This window comes from Bufo bufo, chromosome 5 (genome assembly GCF_905171765.1).
Source record: "Bufo bufo chromosome 5, aBufBuf1.1, whole genome shotgun sequence".
NCBI classification, from domain to species: Eukaryota; Metazoa; Chordata; class Amphibia; order Anura; family Bufonidae; genus Bufo; species Bufo bufo.
This window is the reverse complement of record NC_053393.1, coordinates 216,877,421-216,896,610: the sequence shown is the minus strand read 5'-3', so window position 1 is coordinate 216,896,610 and position 19,190 is coordinate 216,877,421. Positions and strand designations below refer to the sequence as shown.

At 45.4% G+C, this 19,190-nt stretch overlaps 1 protein-coding gene across 5 annotated transcripts in view; it reads right to left on the bottom strand.

The window, feature by feature from the left end:
* Nucleotides 1-14,540: 14,540 nt before the first annotated feature.
* The window catches only part of CUL1 (cullin 1), a 91,206-nt gene continuing 86,556 nt past the window's right edge, over nt 14,541-19,190 (bottom strand). For all 5 annotated transcript variants that reach the window (XM_040434366.1, XM_040434370.1, XM_040434369.1 and 2 more), the window contains one exon: nt 14,541-15,135. In XM_040434366.1, the coding sequence (XP_040290300.1) occupies nt 15,055-15,135 (81 nt within the window). In that variant the 3' untranslated portion in view covers nt 14,541-15,054. The remainder of the gene's footprint in view (nt 15,136-19,190) is intronic.

Here is a 19,190-nt window from a genome sequence, read left to right as displayed (position 1 = left end):
GCCTCCTCCACGTCTCCTGATGTACTGGCCTGTCTCCTGGTAGCGCCTCCATGCTCTGGACACTACGCTGAAAGACACAGCAAAGCTTCTTGCCACAGCTCGCATTGATGTGCCATCCTGGATAAGCTGCACTATCTGAGCTACTTGTGTGGGTTGTAGACTCCGTCTCATGCTACCACTAGAGTGAAAGCACCGCCAGCATTCAAAAGTGACCAAAACATCAGCCAGGAAGCATAGGAACTGAGAAGTGATCTGTGGTCACCACCTGCAGAACCACTCCTTTATTGGGGGTGTCTTGCTAATTGCCTATAATTTCCACCTGTTGTCTATCCCATTTGCACAACAGCATGTGAAATTGATTGTCACTCAGTGTTGCTTCCTAAGTGAACAGTTTGATTTCACAGAAGTGTGATTGACTTGGAGTTACATTGTGTTGTTTAAGTGTTCCCTTTATTTTTTTGAGCAGTGTATAATAACCCCCATCATGCTCGTTGTCTGAGGGGGTTGTGGTACATGGTATTATAACCCCCATCATGCTCGTTGTCTGAGGGGGTTGTGGTACATGGTATTATAACCCCCATCATGCTCATTGTCTGAGGGGGTTGTGGTCCAAACTACACTGCTCAAAAAAATAAAGGGAACACAAAAATAACACATCCTAGATCTGAATTAATTATTCTTCTGAAATACTTTGTTCTTACATAGTTAAATGTGCTGACAACAAAATCACACACACAAAAAAATGGAAATCTAATTTTTTAACCCATGGAGGTCTGGATTTGGAGTCACACTCAAAAATAAAGTGGAAAAACACACTACAGGCTGATCCAACTTTGATGTAATGTCCTTAAAACAAGTCAAAATGAGGCTCAGTAGTGTGTGTGGCCTCCACGTGCCTGTATGACCTCCCTACAATGCCTGTGCATGCTCCTGATGATGTGGCGGACGGTCTCCTGAGGGATCTCCTCCCAGACCTGGACTAAAGCATCTGCCAACTCCTGGACAGTCTGTGGTGCAACGTGACGTTGGTGGATAGAGCGAGACATGATGTTCCAGATGTGCTCAATTGGATTCATGTCTGGGGAATGGGCGGGCCAGTCCATAGCATCAATGCCTTCGTCTTGCAGGAACTGCTGACACACTCCAGCCACATGAGGTCTAGCATTGTCTTGCATTAGGAGGAACCCAGGGCCAACCACACCAGCATATGGTCTCACAAGGGGTCTGAGGATCTCATCTCGGTACCTAATGGCAGTCCGGCTACCTCTGGCGAGCACATGGAGGGCTGTGCGGCCCTCCAAAGAAATGCCACCCCACACCATTACTGACCCAATGCCAAACCGGTCATGCTGGAGGATGTTGCAGGCAGCAGAACGTTCTCCACGGCGTCTCCAGACTCTGTCACATGTGCTCAGTGTGAACCTGCTTTCATCTGTGAAGAGCACAGGGCGCCAGTGGCGAATTTGCCAATCTTGGTGTTCTCTGGCAAATGCCAAACGTCCTGCACGGTGTTGGGCTGTAAGCACAACCCCCACCTGTGGACGTCGGGCCCTCATATCACCCTCATGGAGTCTGTTTCTGACCGTTTGAGCAGACACGTGAACATTTGTGGCCTGCTGGAGGTCATTTTGCAGGGCTCTGGCAGTGCTCCTCCTGTTCCTCCTTGCACAAAGGCGGAGGTAGCGGTCCTGCTGCTGGGTTGTTGCCCTCCTACGGCTTCCTCCACGTCTCCTGATGTACTGGCCTGTCTCCTGGTAGCGCCTCCATGCTCTGGACACTACGCTGACAGACACAGCAAACCTTCTTGCCACAGCTCGCATTGATGTGCCATCCTGGATAAGCTGCACTACCTGAGCCACTTGTGTGGGTTGTAGACTCCGTCTCATGCTACCACTAGAGTGAAAGCACCGCCAGCATTCAAAAGTGACCAAAACATCAGCCAGGAAGCATAGGAACTGAGAAGTGGTCTGTGGTTACCACCTGCAGAACCACTCCTTTATTGGGGGTGTCTTGCTAATTGCCTATAATTTCCACCTGTTGTCTATTCCATTTGCACAACAGCATGTGAAATTGATTGTCACTCAGTGTTGCTTCCTAAGTGGACAGTTTGATTTCACAGAAGTGTGATTGACTTGGAGTTACATTGTGTTGTTTAAGTGTTCCCTTTATTTTTTTGAGCAGTGTATAATAACCCCCATCATGCTCATTGTCTGAGGGGTTGTGGTGCATGTATAATCACCTCCATCATGCTCGTTGTGGTGTAAACTATAATAACCCCCAGTATGCTCGTTGTGTGAGGGGGTTGTGGTGCAAACTATCATAACCCCCAGCATGCTCGTTATCTAGGGGGAGTATTCCTGCAGATTGCCCAACTTGCTAGTTTTCTAGGGATGATATTATATTTGTAGAACAAAGGGTTAAGGACGGCTCACCTCCGATTTAAGATGGCCAGGTGCACCAAACAGGTGTTGTACCCAATCACCAAAGAACAATAGTAATAAAAATAGAATGGGCACTCATATATCCAGTTCACAAGATAGGCAAAGCGACTCAAACAATATATTAATAATATGTCAATTTATTAGTTTATTTAGGACAGTATAAAAGCGGATGGGTAGCGATAATATTATAACCATACGCAATGGGTAGTGAAACCTAAACCAAAGCTGTGTCCCCAATACAGAATATTTAAAACTCACATAAAATATATATTAAAAAGGCAATTTATCCACTGTTATAGCTAATAGAAACTGGAAAACCGGTCCGGCATATATGAAAGAACTAATATAATTCTGTTATCTAGAACAGTGGTGCAGCAGATATATCTCCAGAATATATAATTGAATAAATAAATGAACAATAAAAAGTGTGAATATCAAAATTAGTAGTGATAGTGCATGGTATAAAACATTAACATATAGTGCATATAGTAAAATACCTGTAGGATAAATATATTAAATAAATATATAAGTGTACAATTAATTAGTGAATATATATAATAAATCTCTGGAGAATAAACATTAATAGATAACTTGTTGCATCCCACTGATGGTTTTATTCCTAGAAAACAGTCTTTTACTGTTGGAGCATATAGCCTGGAAATCGGCTTGGTCCGCGCAATTTCCCAGGAGTATAATAGATTTCAACAAAGTCAGCCACAACAAATGTGGCAAGATAATTTGAGCAGTAATATAAATGTATCCACAGTAATGTGCCGATGATTGTGCAACAGCACCAGATTACTCACGTACAGTCCTGCTCTCACCGTGGCGTCCCACGTGGTAGAGATCCGGGGTGAACTTGTCTTTCAGTAGTGCAATCAAAATCTGCTAGATTTGTCTACTAGCAGTGGTATGTCCACCCGACTGTGGACGGAGGTGCTTCGTTGTAACACACTGCAGAGCTGCGTCAGGTTTCTCTGATTAGAATGGGTGTTCCACCTGTCTGGGTCAGTACTGGTGGTGAGGATCTCACCCGTCAATCACTATAGTGTGTCCAGAAAAACCCGCAGTTCAGTTGCTCCTGGAAACCGCAATAGAGTTGTCCTTTAGAAAGCGCTTTCTCAGTCCAATATATAATAGGAATTAAAGCTGGTATTTCATCAGGTCCAATTGCTCCTCACCAGACGCGTTTCAAAGCCTAGCTGCCTTCTTCCTCAGTGGCTAAAGTTCCACCAGTACTGACCCAGACAGGTGGAACACCCATTCTAATCAGAGAAACCTGACGCAGCTCTGCAGTGTGTTACAACGAAGCACCTCCGTCCACAGTCGGGTGGACATACCACTGCTAGTAGACAAATCTAGCAGATTTTGATTGCGCTACTGAAAGACAAGTTCACCCCGGATCTCTACCACGTGGGACGCCACGGTGAGAGCAGGACTGTACGTGAGTAATCTGGTGCTGTTGCACAATCATCGGCACATTACTGTGGATACATTTATATTACTGCTCAAATTATCTTGCCACATTTGTTGCGGCTGACTTTGTTGAAATCTACTATACTCCTGGGAAATTGCGCGGACCAAGCCGATTTCCAGGCTATATGCTCCAACAGTAAAAGACTGTTTTCTAGGAATAAAACCATCAGTGGGATGCAACAAGTTATCTATTAATGTTGATTCTCCAGAGATTTATTATATATATATTCACTAATTAATTGTACACTTATATATTTATTTAATATATTTATCCTACAGGTATTTCACTATATGCACTATATGTTAATGTTTTATACCATGCACTATCACTACTAATTTTGATATTCACACTTTTTATTGTTCATTTATTTATTCAATTATATATTCTGGAGATATATCTGCTGCACCACTGTTCTAGATAACAGAATTATATTAGTTCTTTCATATATGCCGGACCGGTTTTCCAGTTTCTATTAGCTATAACAGTGGATAAATTGCCTTTTTAATATATATTTTATGTGAGTTTTAAATATTCTGTATTGGGGACACAGCTTTGGTTTAGGTTTCACTACCCATTGCGTATGGTTATAATATTATCGCTACCCATCCGCTTTTATACTGTCCTAAATAAACTAATAAATTGACATATTATTAATATATTGTTTGAGTCGCTTTGCCTATCTTGTGAACTGGATATATGAGTGCCCATTCTATTTTTATGATATTATATTTACCTACACGCTGACGCTGATCCTGCCTCTTCCGACATACCTGCAGCTCTGGCTGGGCTTCCAAGATGGCGCCCGCTCCCGAAGTACTAGATCAGGCATGGCCTGCGGCTCTCCAGCTGTTGTAAAACTACAACTCCCAACTTTGCAACAGCTGGAGAGCCTCAGGTTGGCCATGCCTGTACTAGATGCTCAAGTTCTCGCGAATCTCCCTTATACCTTATATCCGTGGAGGCTCCAATCCTTGTTTTGGATTGAAAAAAATAAAAAGCGATTGCATCAGTGGGGACCGCCCTATCAGGTAAAAACCTAATTTGACATTTACAAAAGTGATGAAAGGTCCTCTTTAACAAAAAAACTAACTTCCATTACTACAGATTGTCATGACCGGTTCTTGGAGATTTGGACTCCTTGGTCAGACTATTCTCTCATGGATCGTTCTCACAGACCCCTTCTTTCTATTTAAGATCCTGTCCCTTGGGGTTCATGTAACTTCCAGTCTGGGCTTTTCTGCTCGCTTTTCTCTGCATTAACCCCTTAAGGACCGGGCTCATTTTCACCTTAAGGACCAGGCCATTTTTTGGAAATCTGACCAGTGTCACTTTAAGTGCTAATAACTTTAAAACGCTTTGACTTATCCAGGCCATTCTGAGATTGTTTTTTCGTCACATATTGTACTTCATGACACTGGTAAAATGAAGTAAAAAAAAAATTTTTTTTTGCACAAAAAAATACCTAATTTACCAAAAATTTGGAAAAATTTGCAAATTTCAAAGTTTCAGTTTCTCTACTTCTGTAATACATAGTAATACCCCAAAAAATTGTGATGACTTTACATTCCCCATATGTCTACTTCATGTTTGAATTGTTTTGGGAATGATATTTTATTTTTTGGGGAAGTTATAAGGCTTAGAAGTTTAGAAGCAAATCTTGAAATTTTTCAGAAATTTACAAAAACTCAATTTTTAGGGACCAGTTCAGGTCTGAAGTCACTTTGCGAGGCTTACATAATAGAAACCACCCAAAAATGACCCCATCTAAGAAACTACACCCCTCAAGGTATTCAAAACTGATTTTGCATACATTGTTAACCCTTTAGGTGTTGCACAAGAGTTATTGGCAAATGGGGCGGAAATTTGAGAATTTCATTTTTTTGTCTAATTTTTCATTTTAACCCATTTTTTCCACTAACAAAGCAAGGGTTAACAGCCAAACAAGACTGTATCTTTATTGCCCTGACTCTGCCGTTTACAGAAACACCCAATATGTGGCCGTAAACTACTGTACGGCCACACAGCGGGGCGTAGAGTGAAAGGTGCGCCGTTTGGTTTTTGGAAGGCAGGTTTTGCTGGACTGTTTTTTTGACACCATGTCCCATTTGAAGCCCCCCTGATGCACCCCTAGAGTAGAAACTCCATAAAAGTGACCCCATCTAAGAAACTACACCCCTCAAGGTATTCAAAACTGATTTTACAAACTTTGTTAACCCTTTAGGTGTTGCACAAGATTTAATGGAAAATAGAGACACAATTTCAAAATTTCACATTTTTGGCAGATTTTCCATTTTAATATTTTTTTTCCAGTTACAAAGCAAGGGTTAACAGCCAAACAAACCTCAATATTTATGGCCCTGATTCTGTAGTTCACAGAAACACCCCATATGTGGTCGTAAACAGCTGTACGGGCACACGGCAGGGCGCAGAAGGAAAGGAATGCCATACGGTTTTTGGAAGGCAGGTTTTGCTGGACTGTTTTTTTTTACACCATGTCCCATTTGAAGCCCCCCTGATGCTCCCCCAGAGTAGAAACTCCTAAACAGTGACCCCATTTTAGAAACTAAGGGATAGGGTGGCAGTTTTGTTGGTACTAGTTTAGGGTACATATGATTTTTGGTTGCTCTATATTACACTTTTTGTGCGGCAAGGTAACAAGAAATAGCTTTTTTGGCACTTTTTTTGTTTGTTATTTACAACATTCATCTGACAGGTTAAATCATGTGGTAATTTTATAGAGCAGGTTGTCACGGACGCGGCGATACCTAATATGTATACAATTTTTTTTATTTATGTAAGTTTTATACAATAACTTCATTTTTAAAACCAAAAAAATGTTTTAGTGTCTCCATAGTCTAAGAGCCATAGTTTTTTCAGTTTTTGGGCGATTATCTTGAGTAGGGTCTCATTTTTTGCGGGATGAGATGACGGTTTGATTGGCACTATTTTGGGGTGCATATGACTTTTTTATCGCTTGCTATTACACTTTTTGTGACGTAAGATGGCAAAAAATAGCTTTTTTTTTTTACACCTTTTTTTACGGTGGTCATCTGAGGGGTTAGGTCATGTGATATTTTTATAGAGCCGGTCGATACGGACGCGGCGATACCTAATATGTATTACTTTATTTTTATTTATGTAAGTTTTACACAATGATTTCATTTTTGAAACAAAAAAAATCATGTTTTAGTGTTTCCATAGTCTAAGAGCCATAGTTTTTTCAGTTTTTGGGCGATTATCTTGAGTAGGGTCTCATTTTTTGCGGGATGAGATGACGGTTTGATTAGTACTATTTTGGCGTACATGCGACTTTTTTGATCACTTTTATTACCTTTTTTGGGAAGTAAGGTGGGCAAAATTTCAATTTTCTCATAGTTTTTATTTTTTATTTTTATGGCGTTCACCATGCGGGGAAAGTAACATGACCGTTTTATAGATCAGGTCGTTACGGACGCGACGATACCTAATATGTGTACTTTATTTTTTTTAATTTTTTTTATTCAGTGATTTTTTTTTTTTTAATACAGTACAGAACCATATATAGGGCTCTGCACTGTATTTTACTTACACTTTGTCTGAACAGATCTCTGCTTTTAGCACAGATCTGTTCAGCACCATGGACAGCAGGACGCCTGAGCAGGCGTCCTGTTGCCATGGGAACCTTCCCCGTCTGCCACAACTTCGCAGATGGGGAAGGGTAAGCACAGGGCTGAGGGGGGCTGTCGGGGGGCTCTCTCCCTCTCCATCGGGGGGCTGCAAAGGCACAGCAGCCCCCGAGAGGGAGGGAGCTCCCTGACCGATGACAGTTAACTTTTTCCATACAGCGGTCCGTACAGACCGCGGTATGGAAAGGGTTAAACGGCTGACATCTGCACAGATGTCAGCTGTTTATACCCGGGTGCCAGCAATGTGCTGGCACCCTGGTATAACCACTAGAAGCCAACGATCGTTCATGGGGAGGCGGGCGGGGGTTCGCGATCCCGCCTGCCACACCATCCGCCTGCCGCAACGCCCCCACCGCCTGCGACACCCCCCCCCGCACCACCCGCCGGCATCAAATCGTGCAGGGGTGCAGGGGGGGGGGTGAAAAATATTGATTTTATGCACTCTCAAGTTTCTGATCCCCGCGGCCAGGGCCGCAGGTCTGAATTGACCTGCGGTTTGCTGCGATCGCCGATACGGGGGGGTCAAATGACCCCCCCCTGCATTGTTACGGGATGCCGGCTGAATGATTTCAGCCGGCATCCCGTTCCGATTAACCCCCGCGGCGCCGGAATTCCGATTTTAAGTCAGGACGTACCGGTACGTCCTGTGTCCTTAAGGACTCGGGAAATAGGGCGTACCGGTACGTCCTATGTCCTTAAGGGGTTAAGCCTCATTTACATGTCAGTGTTTTCCATCAGTGATTGTGAGCCAAAACCAGGATTGAAGCCTCCACAGACATGAGGTATAAAGGAAAGATCTGCACCTGTTCTGTGTTTAGAGCCTCATCTGGTTTTGGCTCGCAATCACTGATTGAAATCACTGACCGAACACTGTGTGAATAACCAAATAAGAGTGTGGTTTTATTAAAGGGATTAAAATATGCGCCCACTAAACAGATTAATAAGTTTGAAACATTTTTAGGCATCCATAATTTTATTTAAAAATTGAATATCGCCAAGTATAGGATTTCGAACCCAAAACCAAATCGCAACAGAAGGTGAAAAATGTGACATTATTCATACCAGTTTACAAGAAAAAAGGAGATTTTTGTGAAACTCACCTGTAAAATCTTTTTCTCGTAATTTCCATTGGGGGACACAGACCATGGGTATAGCTTAGAGATATTACTAGGAGGGACACTATGCAAAAAAAGAAGCTCCTCCTCCTCGGGCTATACCCCCAGGCACCTCCAGGAGAACTTCAGTCGTTGCAAAAGCAGTAGGAGAAGGAGAACGGAAACAAAACACTATGGAAACCATCACACAGCACACCATAAGGCGTAAACCAAAAAAGGGGCGGGAGCTGTGTCCCCCAATGGAAATTACGAGAAAAAGATTTTACAGGCGAGTTTCACAAAAATCTCCTTTTCTCGTTCATTCCATTGGGGGACACAGACCATGGGACGTCCCAAAGCAGTCCATGGGGTGGGAAAAAAGAACAAATCCAACACCGCCAGGAATAAACGTCCAGTAGTCAAACCGGAACCACAGCCTGCAATACCCTGCGCCCAAGAGCAGCATCAGCCGAGGCCAGAGAGTGTAACTGATAAAACTTTGTGAAAGTATGTAAGGACGACCAAGTGGCCGCCTTACACAACTGGGAAACGGATGCGCGATTGCGTCTAGCCCAGGAAGCTCCCACTGCCCTTGTGGAGTGAGCGGTAATCCGCAACGGCGGAACATGGCCACGAGCGCGATATGCCGCAGCAATAGCGGAACGGATCCACCGCGCCACGTTGACCTTGGAAGCCGCCAGGCCCTTACGGGACCCTTCAGGAATCACAAAGAGAGGGTCTGAACGCCGGAAGGAAGCGGTAGCCCCCAGGTACACCTTCAGGGCCCTGACGACGTCCAGGGAGTGGAGAGCGCATTCCTTGGGGTTCGCCGGAGAAGGACAAAAAGAGGGCAGGACAACATCCTCGTTAAGGTGGAAGGGAGAAACCACCTTGGGCAAAAAAGAAGGCACCGGTCTGAGCACCACCTTATCCTGGTGAAAGACCAGAAAAGGTTCCCGGCAGGAAAGTGCGGCCAGCTCCGAAACTCGCCTGATGGAGGTAATGGCCACCAGAAAAACTACCTTCCAGGTGAGTAAAACCAGAGAGACCTCCCTCAGAGGTTCAAAAGGCGCCGCCTGAAGGGCGCGCAGAACCAAGTTGAGATCCCAGGGGGGCAAGGGAGGCACATACGGGGGAACAGAATGCGCCACCCCCTACAGTAAGGTTTTCACAGGTCCCATAAAGGCGATGGACCTCTGAAAGATAGCCAAAAGCAGAAACCTGACCCTTCAAAGAACTGAGCGACAGACCCATGTCGAGGCCGGACTGGAGAAAAGACAGCACCACTGGAACAGAGAAACGTAGGGGCGGGTAGCCCGATTTCTCACAAAAAACCAGGAAGGTGCGATAATAGATCCGTGAAGAAGCCGGCTTCCGAGCCCTGATCATGGTTCTTACCACCGCATCAGAGAAGCCTCTCTTCCTCAGGATGGCGGTCTCAACAGCCACGCCGTTAAACGCAGCTGCCGTGAATTCTGGTGGAAGAGCGGCCCCTGAGACAAGAGATCCTCTCTGTCGGGCAGAGGCCACGGAACGTCCGCCAACATACGAGCGACGCTGGAGAACCAGGCGCGGCGAGGCCAATCCGGAGCGACGAGAATGGTTGGTATCCCCTCCGCCTCGATCTTGCGCAGCACCTTCGGCAACAGAGGAATCGGAGGGAAGACGTAAAGGAGGCTGAACCGCTGCCATGGAAATACCAGCGCGTCCACCCCGCCAGCGGGTCTCGAGCGCAGGCTAGATATACCAGCACCTTGTGGTTGAGCCGGGAAGCCATCAAATCTACGTCCGGACGGCCCCATCGGTGGCAGATGTCCTCGAACACCTCCGGATGGAGAGACCACTCTCCCGGATCCACCTTGGTGCGACTCAGAAAATCCGCCGTCCAATTGTCGACTCCCGGGATGTACACTGCCGACAATACTGGAACATGAGACTCCGCCCATAAGAGGATCCTCGCTACTTCCCGCATTACTGCCCGACTACGAGTCCCGCCCTGATGGTTGACATAAGCCACAGCCGTGGCATTGTCCGACTGAACCCGCACCGGGCGAGTCGCAAGGAGAGGAGTCCAATGGGAGAGGGAGTGGAAAATCGCCCTTAATTCCAAAGCGTTTAATCGGGAGACGGGATTCCTCCGTCGACCAGAGACCTTGAACTGTGAAGTTCCGGAGAACACCTCCCCAACCGATGAGGCTGGCATCGGTGGTGACTATCGTCCAGGAGAACGGAAGGAAGGACTTTCCGGACGATAGGTTCAGGGAAGACTGCCACCAAGGGAGAGACGCTCGAACTTGCCGGGACAGACGAACAGGAGTGTCTAGACCCCGAGGGTTCTTGTTCCAGAGGGCAAGGATCATCTGTTGTAGCGGACGAGTGTGAAATTGGGGGTACGGAATCGCCTCGAAAGAGGAGACCATAAGGCCCAGCACCCGCATGCACTCCCGAATGGTGGGACGTGGAGAGCGTAGAAGGAGCACCACTGCCAGACGAATCTGGGAAGCCTTGGAATCTGGAAGAAACACCCGAGAAATCGAGGTGTCCAAGATCATCCCCAGGAACGAGAGTCTCTGGGAGGGGTGCAGAGAGGACTTGGGGAGATTGATCAGCCATCCGAACCGTTCCAGGGATTGAACCGTGATTCGGACGCTGTCCTCGGCCTGTGGAAGAGACTGAGTTTTTATCAAGATGTCGTCTAGGTATGGTAACAAAGAGATGCCCCTGGTGCGAAGAAGCGCCATGAGAGGCGCCATAATCTTCGTAAAAACTCGAGGGGCGGTCGCCAACCCAAAAGGTAGGGCGACGAACTGGTAATGACGCCCCCCTATGGCAAAGCGCAGAAAGCGATGGTGGGACTCTGCAATAGGGACGTGCAAGTAGGCGTCTTGAATGTCCACAGACGCAAGAAATTCTCCTGGAAGCAGAGAAGCAATAACGGAGCGAAGGGACTCCATGCGAAACTTTCGCACCCGTAGAAACTTGTTGAGAAGTTTTAGATCCAAGATTGGACGCACTGACCCCTCTTTCTTTGGAACAACGAACAGGTTTGAGTAAAAACCTGTCCCTTGCTATTCTGGGGGAAATGACACCACGGTCCAGAAGAGAGACGACCGCAAAAAAGAGGTCCGAGGCCCTGGCTGGATCCCCCGGAACGAGAGAAGGGAAAAAACGTTCCGGCGGGCTGGACGCGAACTCCAACTTGTAGCCGGACGTCACCACTTCCAGAGCCCAGGCGTCCTGAACGTGAGCCCTCCAGACCTGTTGAAAGGAGAGCAGACGGCCCCCCACCACGAGGGATGGGGGCACCCCTTCATGCGGAGGGTTGCTTGGGAGCAGGAGGACGGACTGACTGCGCCCGAGGCCGCCAAGAGGGCTGGGGCTTGAAGAAAGGCTTCTTGCGGGAGTCCTGGGATCCCCCTGCTGATGAGGACGACGGCGTCCTGGTAGTGGAGAAGCGACGAAAGGACTGGCCCCGGAAACCTGAAGGCCGAGACCGAAAGGGACGCTTGGTCCTGGGCTGGGGTAGATGAGTGCTCTTGCCCCCCGTTGCGGCAGAAATGAATTCATCTAGTTGCGCCCCAAAGAGCCTGGACCCTTCAAAGGGAAGGTTAGCGAGGGAACGCTTGGATGAGGCATCAGCATCCCACACCGTCAGCCAGACCTCCCTGCGCTGAATGACAGAGAGGGCCGAAATACGGGCAAAGAGGGAGCCGATGTCCATTGAAGCCTCACAGAGATATTTAGAAGCTTGAGACATCTGGATGATAAAATCCAGAGTATCTGCAGAGGCGTCCTGCTCTGACAGATCCTGGTGGTGGCACTGCAACCACGTTGTAAGGGCTCTGGCGACCCAAGCCGACGCAAAGGCCGGTCGCAGGGAAGCGCCCGCCAGTGAGAAGATGGACTTGGAAAGTGAATCCAAACGTCTGTCCACCGCATCCTGCAGAGAGGAACCGTCTAGGACGGGAAGGGCCGTGTTCTTGGCTAACCTGGCCACCGGAGGATCTACCTTAGGGGAAGAAGTCCACTTTTCCACTGTGTCAGCTGGAAAAGGATAAAGTGTATCCATACGCTTGGTGGCCGAAAATTTTTGATTAGGTCGATCCCAAGCTTTTGATAGGACCGCAGTGAATTCCTCATGAATAGGGAACACGGCGGACTCCTGTTTCTTGGGTGGAAAAAGGGAGAACTCCCGACTAGTGGAGGGAGGAGAATCCCCTTGTATATTAAAAGTGTCACGGACAGCTGCCACCAACTCGGTTACCATGGTGGAAAGCTTAGGCAGGGGTTCCCGCTCCGTGACTTCGTCCGATCCGGACAATTCCCCATCGGATTTGCGCTCCCTGCGAGGGGGAGAGTCAACCGGGCATGCCTCAAGGCGAGGGGGAGAAGCGGAGTCATCCGAGGAGGAATGCTGCCGCTCACGCTGCCTTTTAGAAGTCAGAAGCAGGCAATACTTATCTGCACAGCATGCTCCCTCGATGTCCGGACCAGCAGGGATTCACCTCTTCAGACGTCTGACTCCAATCAAGGAGAGCAGTGCTCTGGTGGAGTGTAGGCAGCAGGTGTCCCAGCAGCTGGTGGGATGCCAGAGCTAACATGTCGAGCCTGGATCCACTTTTCTTCTGTGGGGGAATGGGAGGTAGCCAGGAACCTTCAGAAGACCGTGGCAGACCCTCCACAGGGGCCAGGAAAGCGCAATGCTGACTTGCGTCCCCATCTGAAACCAGAAAAAAATAACAAACAGGAGAAGAATAAATGTCAACCTCCTTGAACGGACACTAAGCAAAGACTGAAGTTTTCCTGGAGGTGCCTGGGGGTATAGCCCGAGGAGGAGGAGCTTTTTTTTTTGCATAGTGTCCCTCCTAGTAATATCTCTAAGCTATACCCATGGTCTGTGTCCCCCAATGGAATGAACGAGAAATAAGGTTGTGGACTCCTTGCCAAAGCATCTTCACTTTGGGACAATCCCACCAGATGTGTAATAGATGACCTATGGTGACCCGTCTTCTAGTCACACAGATAAACCTGTGCAAACAAGTCATCTGTGTTATTCATATTATCATAGCTCCACCTTTGTGAACCAGAAAGCCTATTTGGAGAGAGTAAACCATACATCTTAGAAGGCATCTGCCATTCCTCCCAAAGGCAGAATGTTCATGTTTTCTCACTGGGGGACATAGTCGCTGACACTAGGCTTTTTTTCAGAGGGAACGAAAGATTGGGCATATTAAAAAACAATGTCTGATCCTTCCTTCCGTCTGACATTTCCTGTAGTGGAATAGAAAGGATATCTCCCACACATCAACTGGCTGACTTTTATCTAGGGCACTTTTAGAAATAACACTAAAATGCAGCATTCCAAAAAATGTTTGGTCAGGGTCACATTTTTTATCCTGGATGTCAAAGTCATGAAGTGGTTGTCAATACATTTATTGATGGGGTTATCCCAAGAATAATGTAAAAATTAAAATCCTATATAATCTAGTACATGATAACCTTGCTTTACCACAGCTACAACCAGTCCTGTACCTCACAGGGATCTGGAGATCTCCCCATTCATTGCTCCAATTGTTCTGGTAGATTGATTTCAAACGGTCAGCTCAGGGGTGTGTCCTTTCAGCTGCAGGCAGTGGCAGTTGAAGGATGGAACAGAGCATGTGCTTCCATCTCAGTGAGCAGGACAGAGAAATTAGAAAATAAAGTAAACAGCAGGCGGCGCTATACAGAAATTTTTCATTGAATAACTTACGGTAAATTTTTTATTACAGGCAATTACAAAAGTTTTCAGATCCAAATGCTGGTGGTTTGAAAACTGTCGAATATTTTTCGTAGGACAACCCCCTTTAATTTTTTATTTAAAAAAAGGAAAGAACACTCACAGGTTTTGTGTATTTTATCTGTTTTATTCATACACACATAAAAAAAATTAAACACACTATACAAATGGTATTTCATAGCAGATTACATTAGGTCCATTCATACTCATTGTGCTGCCAATATAACTAGGGACTAGCTCCATTGACACCTGTTGCCCGTACAGCCAAAATGTACTGATTTAAAAGGAAAGAGGTGGTAGCATGCAAACATCTGTTCTGTTTGGGTACAGGCTACCCTCAGTTCTTAAATTAAAGCGCACTGGTGTCCATATATTCATATTTACATGCTTGAAACTGTGGCAGTCCCGAAGCTGGCATTTGGGCATCCATTTTCTTTTCCTGTGTGATTAAAAAGTGTTGGACCAGGTGGCAGCATAGCAGCTCCTCTGAAGTTCCTGTGTCGCCATTCTTTCCATCACACAACTATCTGCAGTGTCACACAATGACATTTAACCAATCAGGCAATTTCTAAATATACGTATAAAATTTTCTTTTCATTCAAGCCAGATAACTGTATGTGTCCTTTTCGCCATCCACGCGCTCTAGATACTCTTTTTCTATTAGGATATCAATACATTTCTAGAGAGAATATAAAGAAAAAAAAATGTAAGAAGCTAAAAATAACTGATGAAAAATACATTGTCCTGTAGATTCCTCTGAACATTTAACTCCTTCAGGACCCTGCTATTTTTCACCTTAAGGACCAGGCAATTTTTTGCAAATCTGACGTGTCACTTTATGTGGTGATAACTTTAAAATGCTTGGACTTATCCAAGCCATTCTGAGATTGTTTTCTTGTCACATATTGTATTTCATGACACTGGTAAAATGGAGTCAAAATATTTCATTTTTATTTATAAAAAAATACATTTGGAAAAATTCTCAAAATTTCAATTTCTCTGCTTTTAAAACAGATACTGATTCCTCCTAAAATAATTACTTTACAGTTCCCATATGTCTACTTCATGTTTGGATCATTTTGTAAATTACATTTTTTTGGGGAGGGGGACGGGGACGGACGCTAGAAGGCTTATAATTTTAAAAGCAAATCTTTAAATTTTTCAGAAAGTTTTTAAGTCACTTTGTGAGGCTTACATAATAGAAACTACACCCCTCAAGGTATTCAAAACCGATTTTACAAACTTTGTTAACCCTTTAGGTGTTCCACAAGAATTAAAAGAAAATGTAGATGAAATTTCACTTTTTTGGCAGATTTTCCATTTTAATCCATTTTTTCCAGTAACAAAGCAAGGGTTAACAGCCAAACAAAACTCAATATTTATTACCCTGATTCTGTAGTTTACAGAAACACCCCATATGTGGTCATAAACTGCTGTATGAGTACATGGCAGGGCGCAGAAGGAAAGAAACGCCATATAGTTTTTGGAAGGCAGATTTCACTGGGATAATTTTAAGTTGCCATGTCACATTTGAAGACTCCCTGATGAACGCCTAGAGTAGAAACTCCAAAAAAATTACCCCATTTTGGAAACTACGGGATAAGGTGGCAGTTTTGTTGGTACTATTTTAGGGTAGATATGATTTTTGGTTGCTCTATATTACACTTTTTGTGAGGCAAGGTAACAAAAAATAGCTGTTTTGGCACAGTTTTTGTTATTTACAATGTTCAACTGACAGGTTAGATCATGTGGTATATTTATAGAGCAGGTTGTTACGGACGCGTCAATACCAAATATGACCAAATTGTTGTTTCAGTTTTGCATAATAAAGCATTTTTGAAACAAATGATTTTTTAGTGTCTCCATATTTTGAAAGCCATATTTTTTTTTATTTTTTGGGACGACTGTTATGTAGGGGCTAATTTTTTCAGTAGGAGATGACGGTTTGATTGGTACTATTTTAGGGTGCATATGACTGATCGCTTGGCATCGCACTTTTTGTGATGTAAGGTGCCCAAAAAAATGGCTTGACAGTTTTTAGGTCATGTGATATTTTTATACAGCAGGTTCTTACGAACACGGTGATACCTAATATGTCTATTTTATTTTTTTACAATGAACACAATAAAAGCATTTTTGAAACAAAAAAAAGAAATGTTTTATAGTGTCTCCATAGTCTGAGAGACAGTTTATTTTTATTTTTTGGGAGATTGTCTTAGGTAGGTGCTCATTTTTTGCGGGATGAGGTGACAGTTAGATTGGTACTAATTTGGGGGGCCTACGCCTTGTTGATCGCTTGGTGTATTTTTTTGGGCGGTGTGCACCTAAGGGGTTAGGTCTTGTGATATTTTTATAGAGCCGATCTATACAGACGCGGCAATACCCAATGTGTCTACTTTTCTTCCCCCATTTTTAATTATTTTTTTTACTTTATTTTGGGGAAAGGACCATTTTTCTTTACTTGAAACTTTTTTTTTTTTTTGTAAAACTATTTTTTTTACTTCTTTTTTCACTTTATTTTGTGTCCTACTCTGGGACTTTAACTTTTGGGGTTCTGATCCCCTTTACAATGCATTACAATACTTCTGAATTGCGATGCATTGTCTAAGTGTATTAGGCTGCGTCAGGCTGCCTTCCCTGTCACAGCAGCACGGGGACCAGATGGCCACCCCACACCAGTCAGGATCCCGCACGTGCCGCGGTCAGCGCTGACCGCGGCAGTGCAAGGGTTAATGCACCGGCATCAGTGAAAGCACTGATGCCGGCGCATACAGTAGGGCTCCGGCTATCAGTGACTGCTGGACCCCTGCAGCTGATCGGGCAGGCATAGCTCCTGCACCAACCTGATCAGCATGACCTACCTGTATGTCACTGGTCCTTAAGTCACGGCCAGATATGACGTACATGTACGTCATAGGTCCTTATGGGGTTAAACAGGTGACAAGTACTAGATAATAAATGGGAACATGGAGATAATAAACGGGGAACTTCCAAGAACCACAGGTTGGTATTAACCACAGAACTGTCACAGGTCAAATTTTACTATTAATCAGCCTGAAATTACTTTCATTTCCCCTAAACTAGAATTCTAGATCATCTCTTCTGAGAATCCTGCAGCCTGCCGTTTGACTCGTAGACATTTAATAATAAATTCACAACTGGGTGTTACCATTCTTCCTTATCAAAGGGGTAGGTCCCTACACACTGACACTATAAGCACTGTCTGGACAGTGTCGGAGTGTGCAGGGACAGACGCCCAACCGGTAACACCCAACTAGAGGAATAACAGAGGAACAACTATATTATAAGTATAGATGCTTCAGAATTCTTATTTCATGGAGAATATTGACTAAAACAAGCATGCCAGAAGGTAACCGGTCCTCTTTAACAACCACGGATCTGGGCTATAAATACACTGCTCAAAAAAAATAAAGGGAACACAAAAATAACACATCCTAGATCTGAGTTAATTAAATATTCTTCTGAAATTCTTCTTTGTTCTTTACATAGTTGAATGTGCTGACAACAAAATCACAAAAAATAAAATAAAAATGGAAATAAAATTTTTCAACCCATGGAGGTCTGGATTTGGAGTCACACTCAAAATTAAAGTGGAAAAGCACACTACAGGCTGATCCAACTTTGATGTAATGTCCTTAAAACAAGTCAAAATGAGGCTCAGTAGTGTGTGTGGCCTCCACGTGCCTGTATGACCTCCCTACAACGCCTGTGCATGCTCCAGATGAGGTGGCGGACGGTCTCCTGAGGGATCTCCCCCCCAGACCTGGACTAAAGCATCTGCCAACTCCTGGAAAGTCTGTGGTGCAACGTGACGTTGGTGGATAGAGCGAGACATGATGTCCCAGATGTGCTCAATTGGATTCAGGTCTGGGGAACGGGCGGGCCAGTCCATAGCATCAATGCCTTCGTCTTGCAGGAACTGCTGACACACTCCAGCCACATGAGGTCTAGCATTGTCTTGCATTAGGAGGAACCTAGGGCCAACCGCACCAGCATATGGTCTCACAAGACGTCTGAGGATCTCATCTCGGTACCTAATGGCAGTCAGGCTACCTCTGGCGAGCACATGGAGGGCTGTGCGGCCCTCCAAAGAAATGCCACCCCACACCATTACTGACCCAATGCCAAACCGGTCATGCTGGAGGATGTTGCAGGCAGCAAAACGTTCTCCACGGGGGTCTCCAGACTCTGTCACGTCTGTCACATGTGCTCAGTGTGAACCTGCTTTCATCTGTGAAGAGCACAGGGCGCCAGTGGCGAATTTGCCAATCTTGGTGTTCTCTGGCAAATGCCAAACATCTTGCACAGTGTTGGGCTGTAAGCACAACCCCCACCTGTGGACATCGGGCCCTCATATCACCCTCATGGAGTCTGTTTCTGACCGTTTGAGCAGACACATGCAGATTTGTAGCCTGCTGGAGGTCATTTTGCAGGGCTCTGGCAGTGCTCCTCTTGTTCCTCCTCGCACAAAGGCGGAGGTAGCGGTCCTGCTGCTGGGTTGTTGCCCTCCTACGGCCTCCTCCACGTCTCCTGATGTACTGGCCTGTGTCCTGGTAGCGCCTCCATGCTCTGGACACTACGCTGACAGACACAGCAAACCTTCTTGCCACAGCTCGCATTGATGTGCCATCCTGGATAAGCTGCACTATCTGAGCCACTTGTGTGGGTTGCAGACTCCGTCTCATGCTACCACTAGAGTGAAAGCACCGCCAG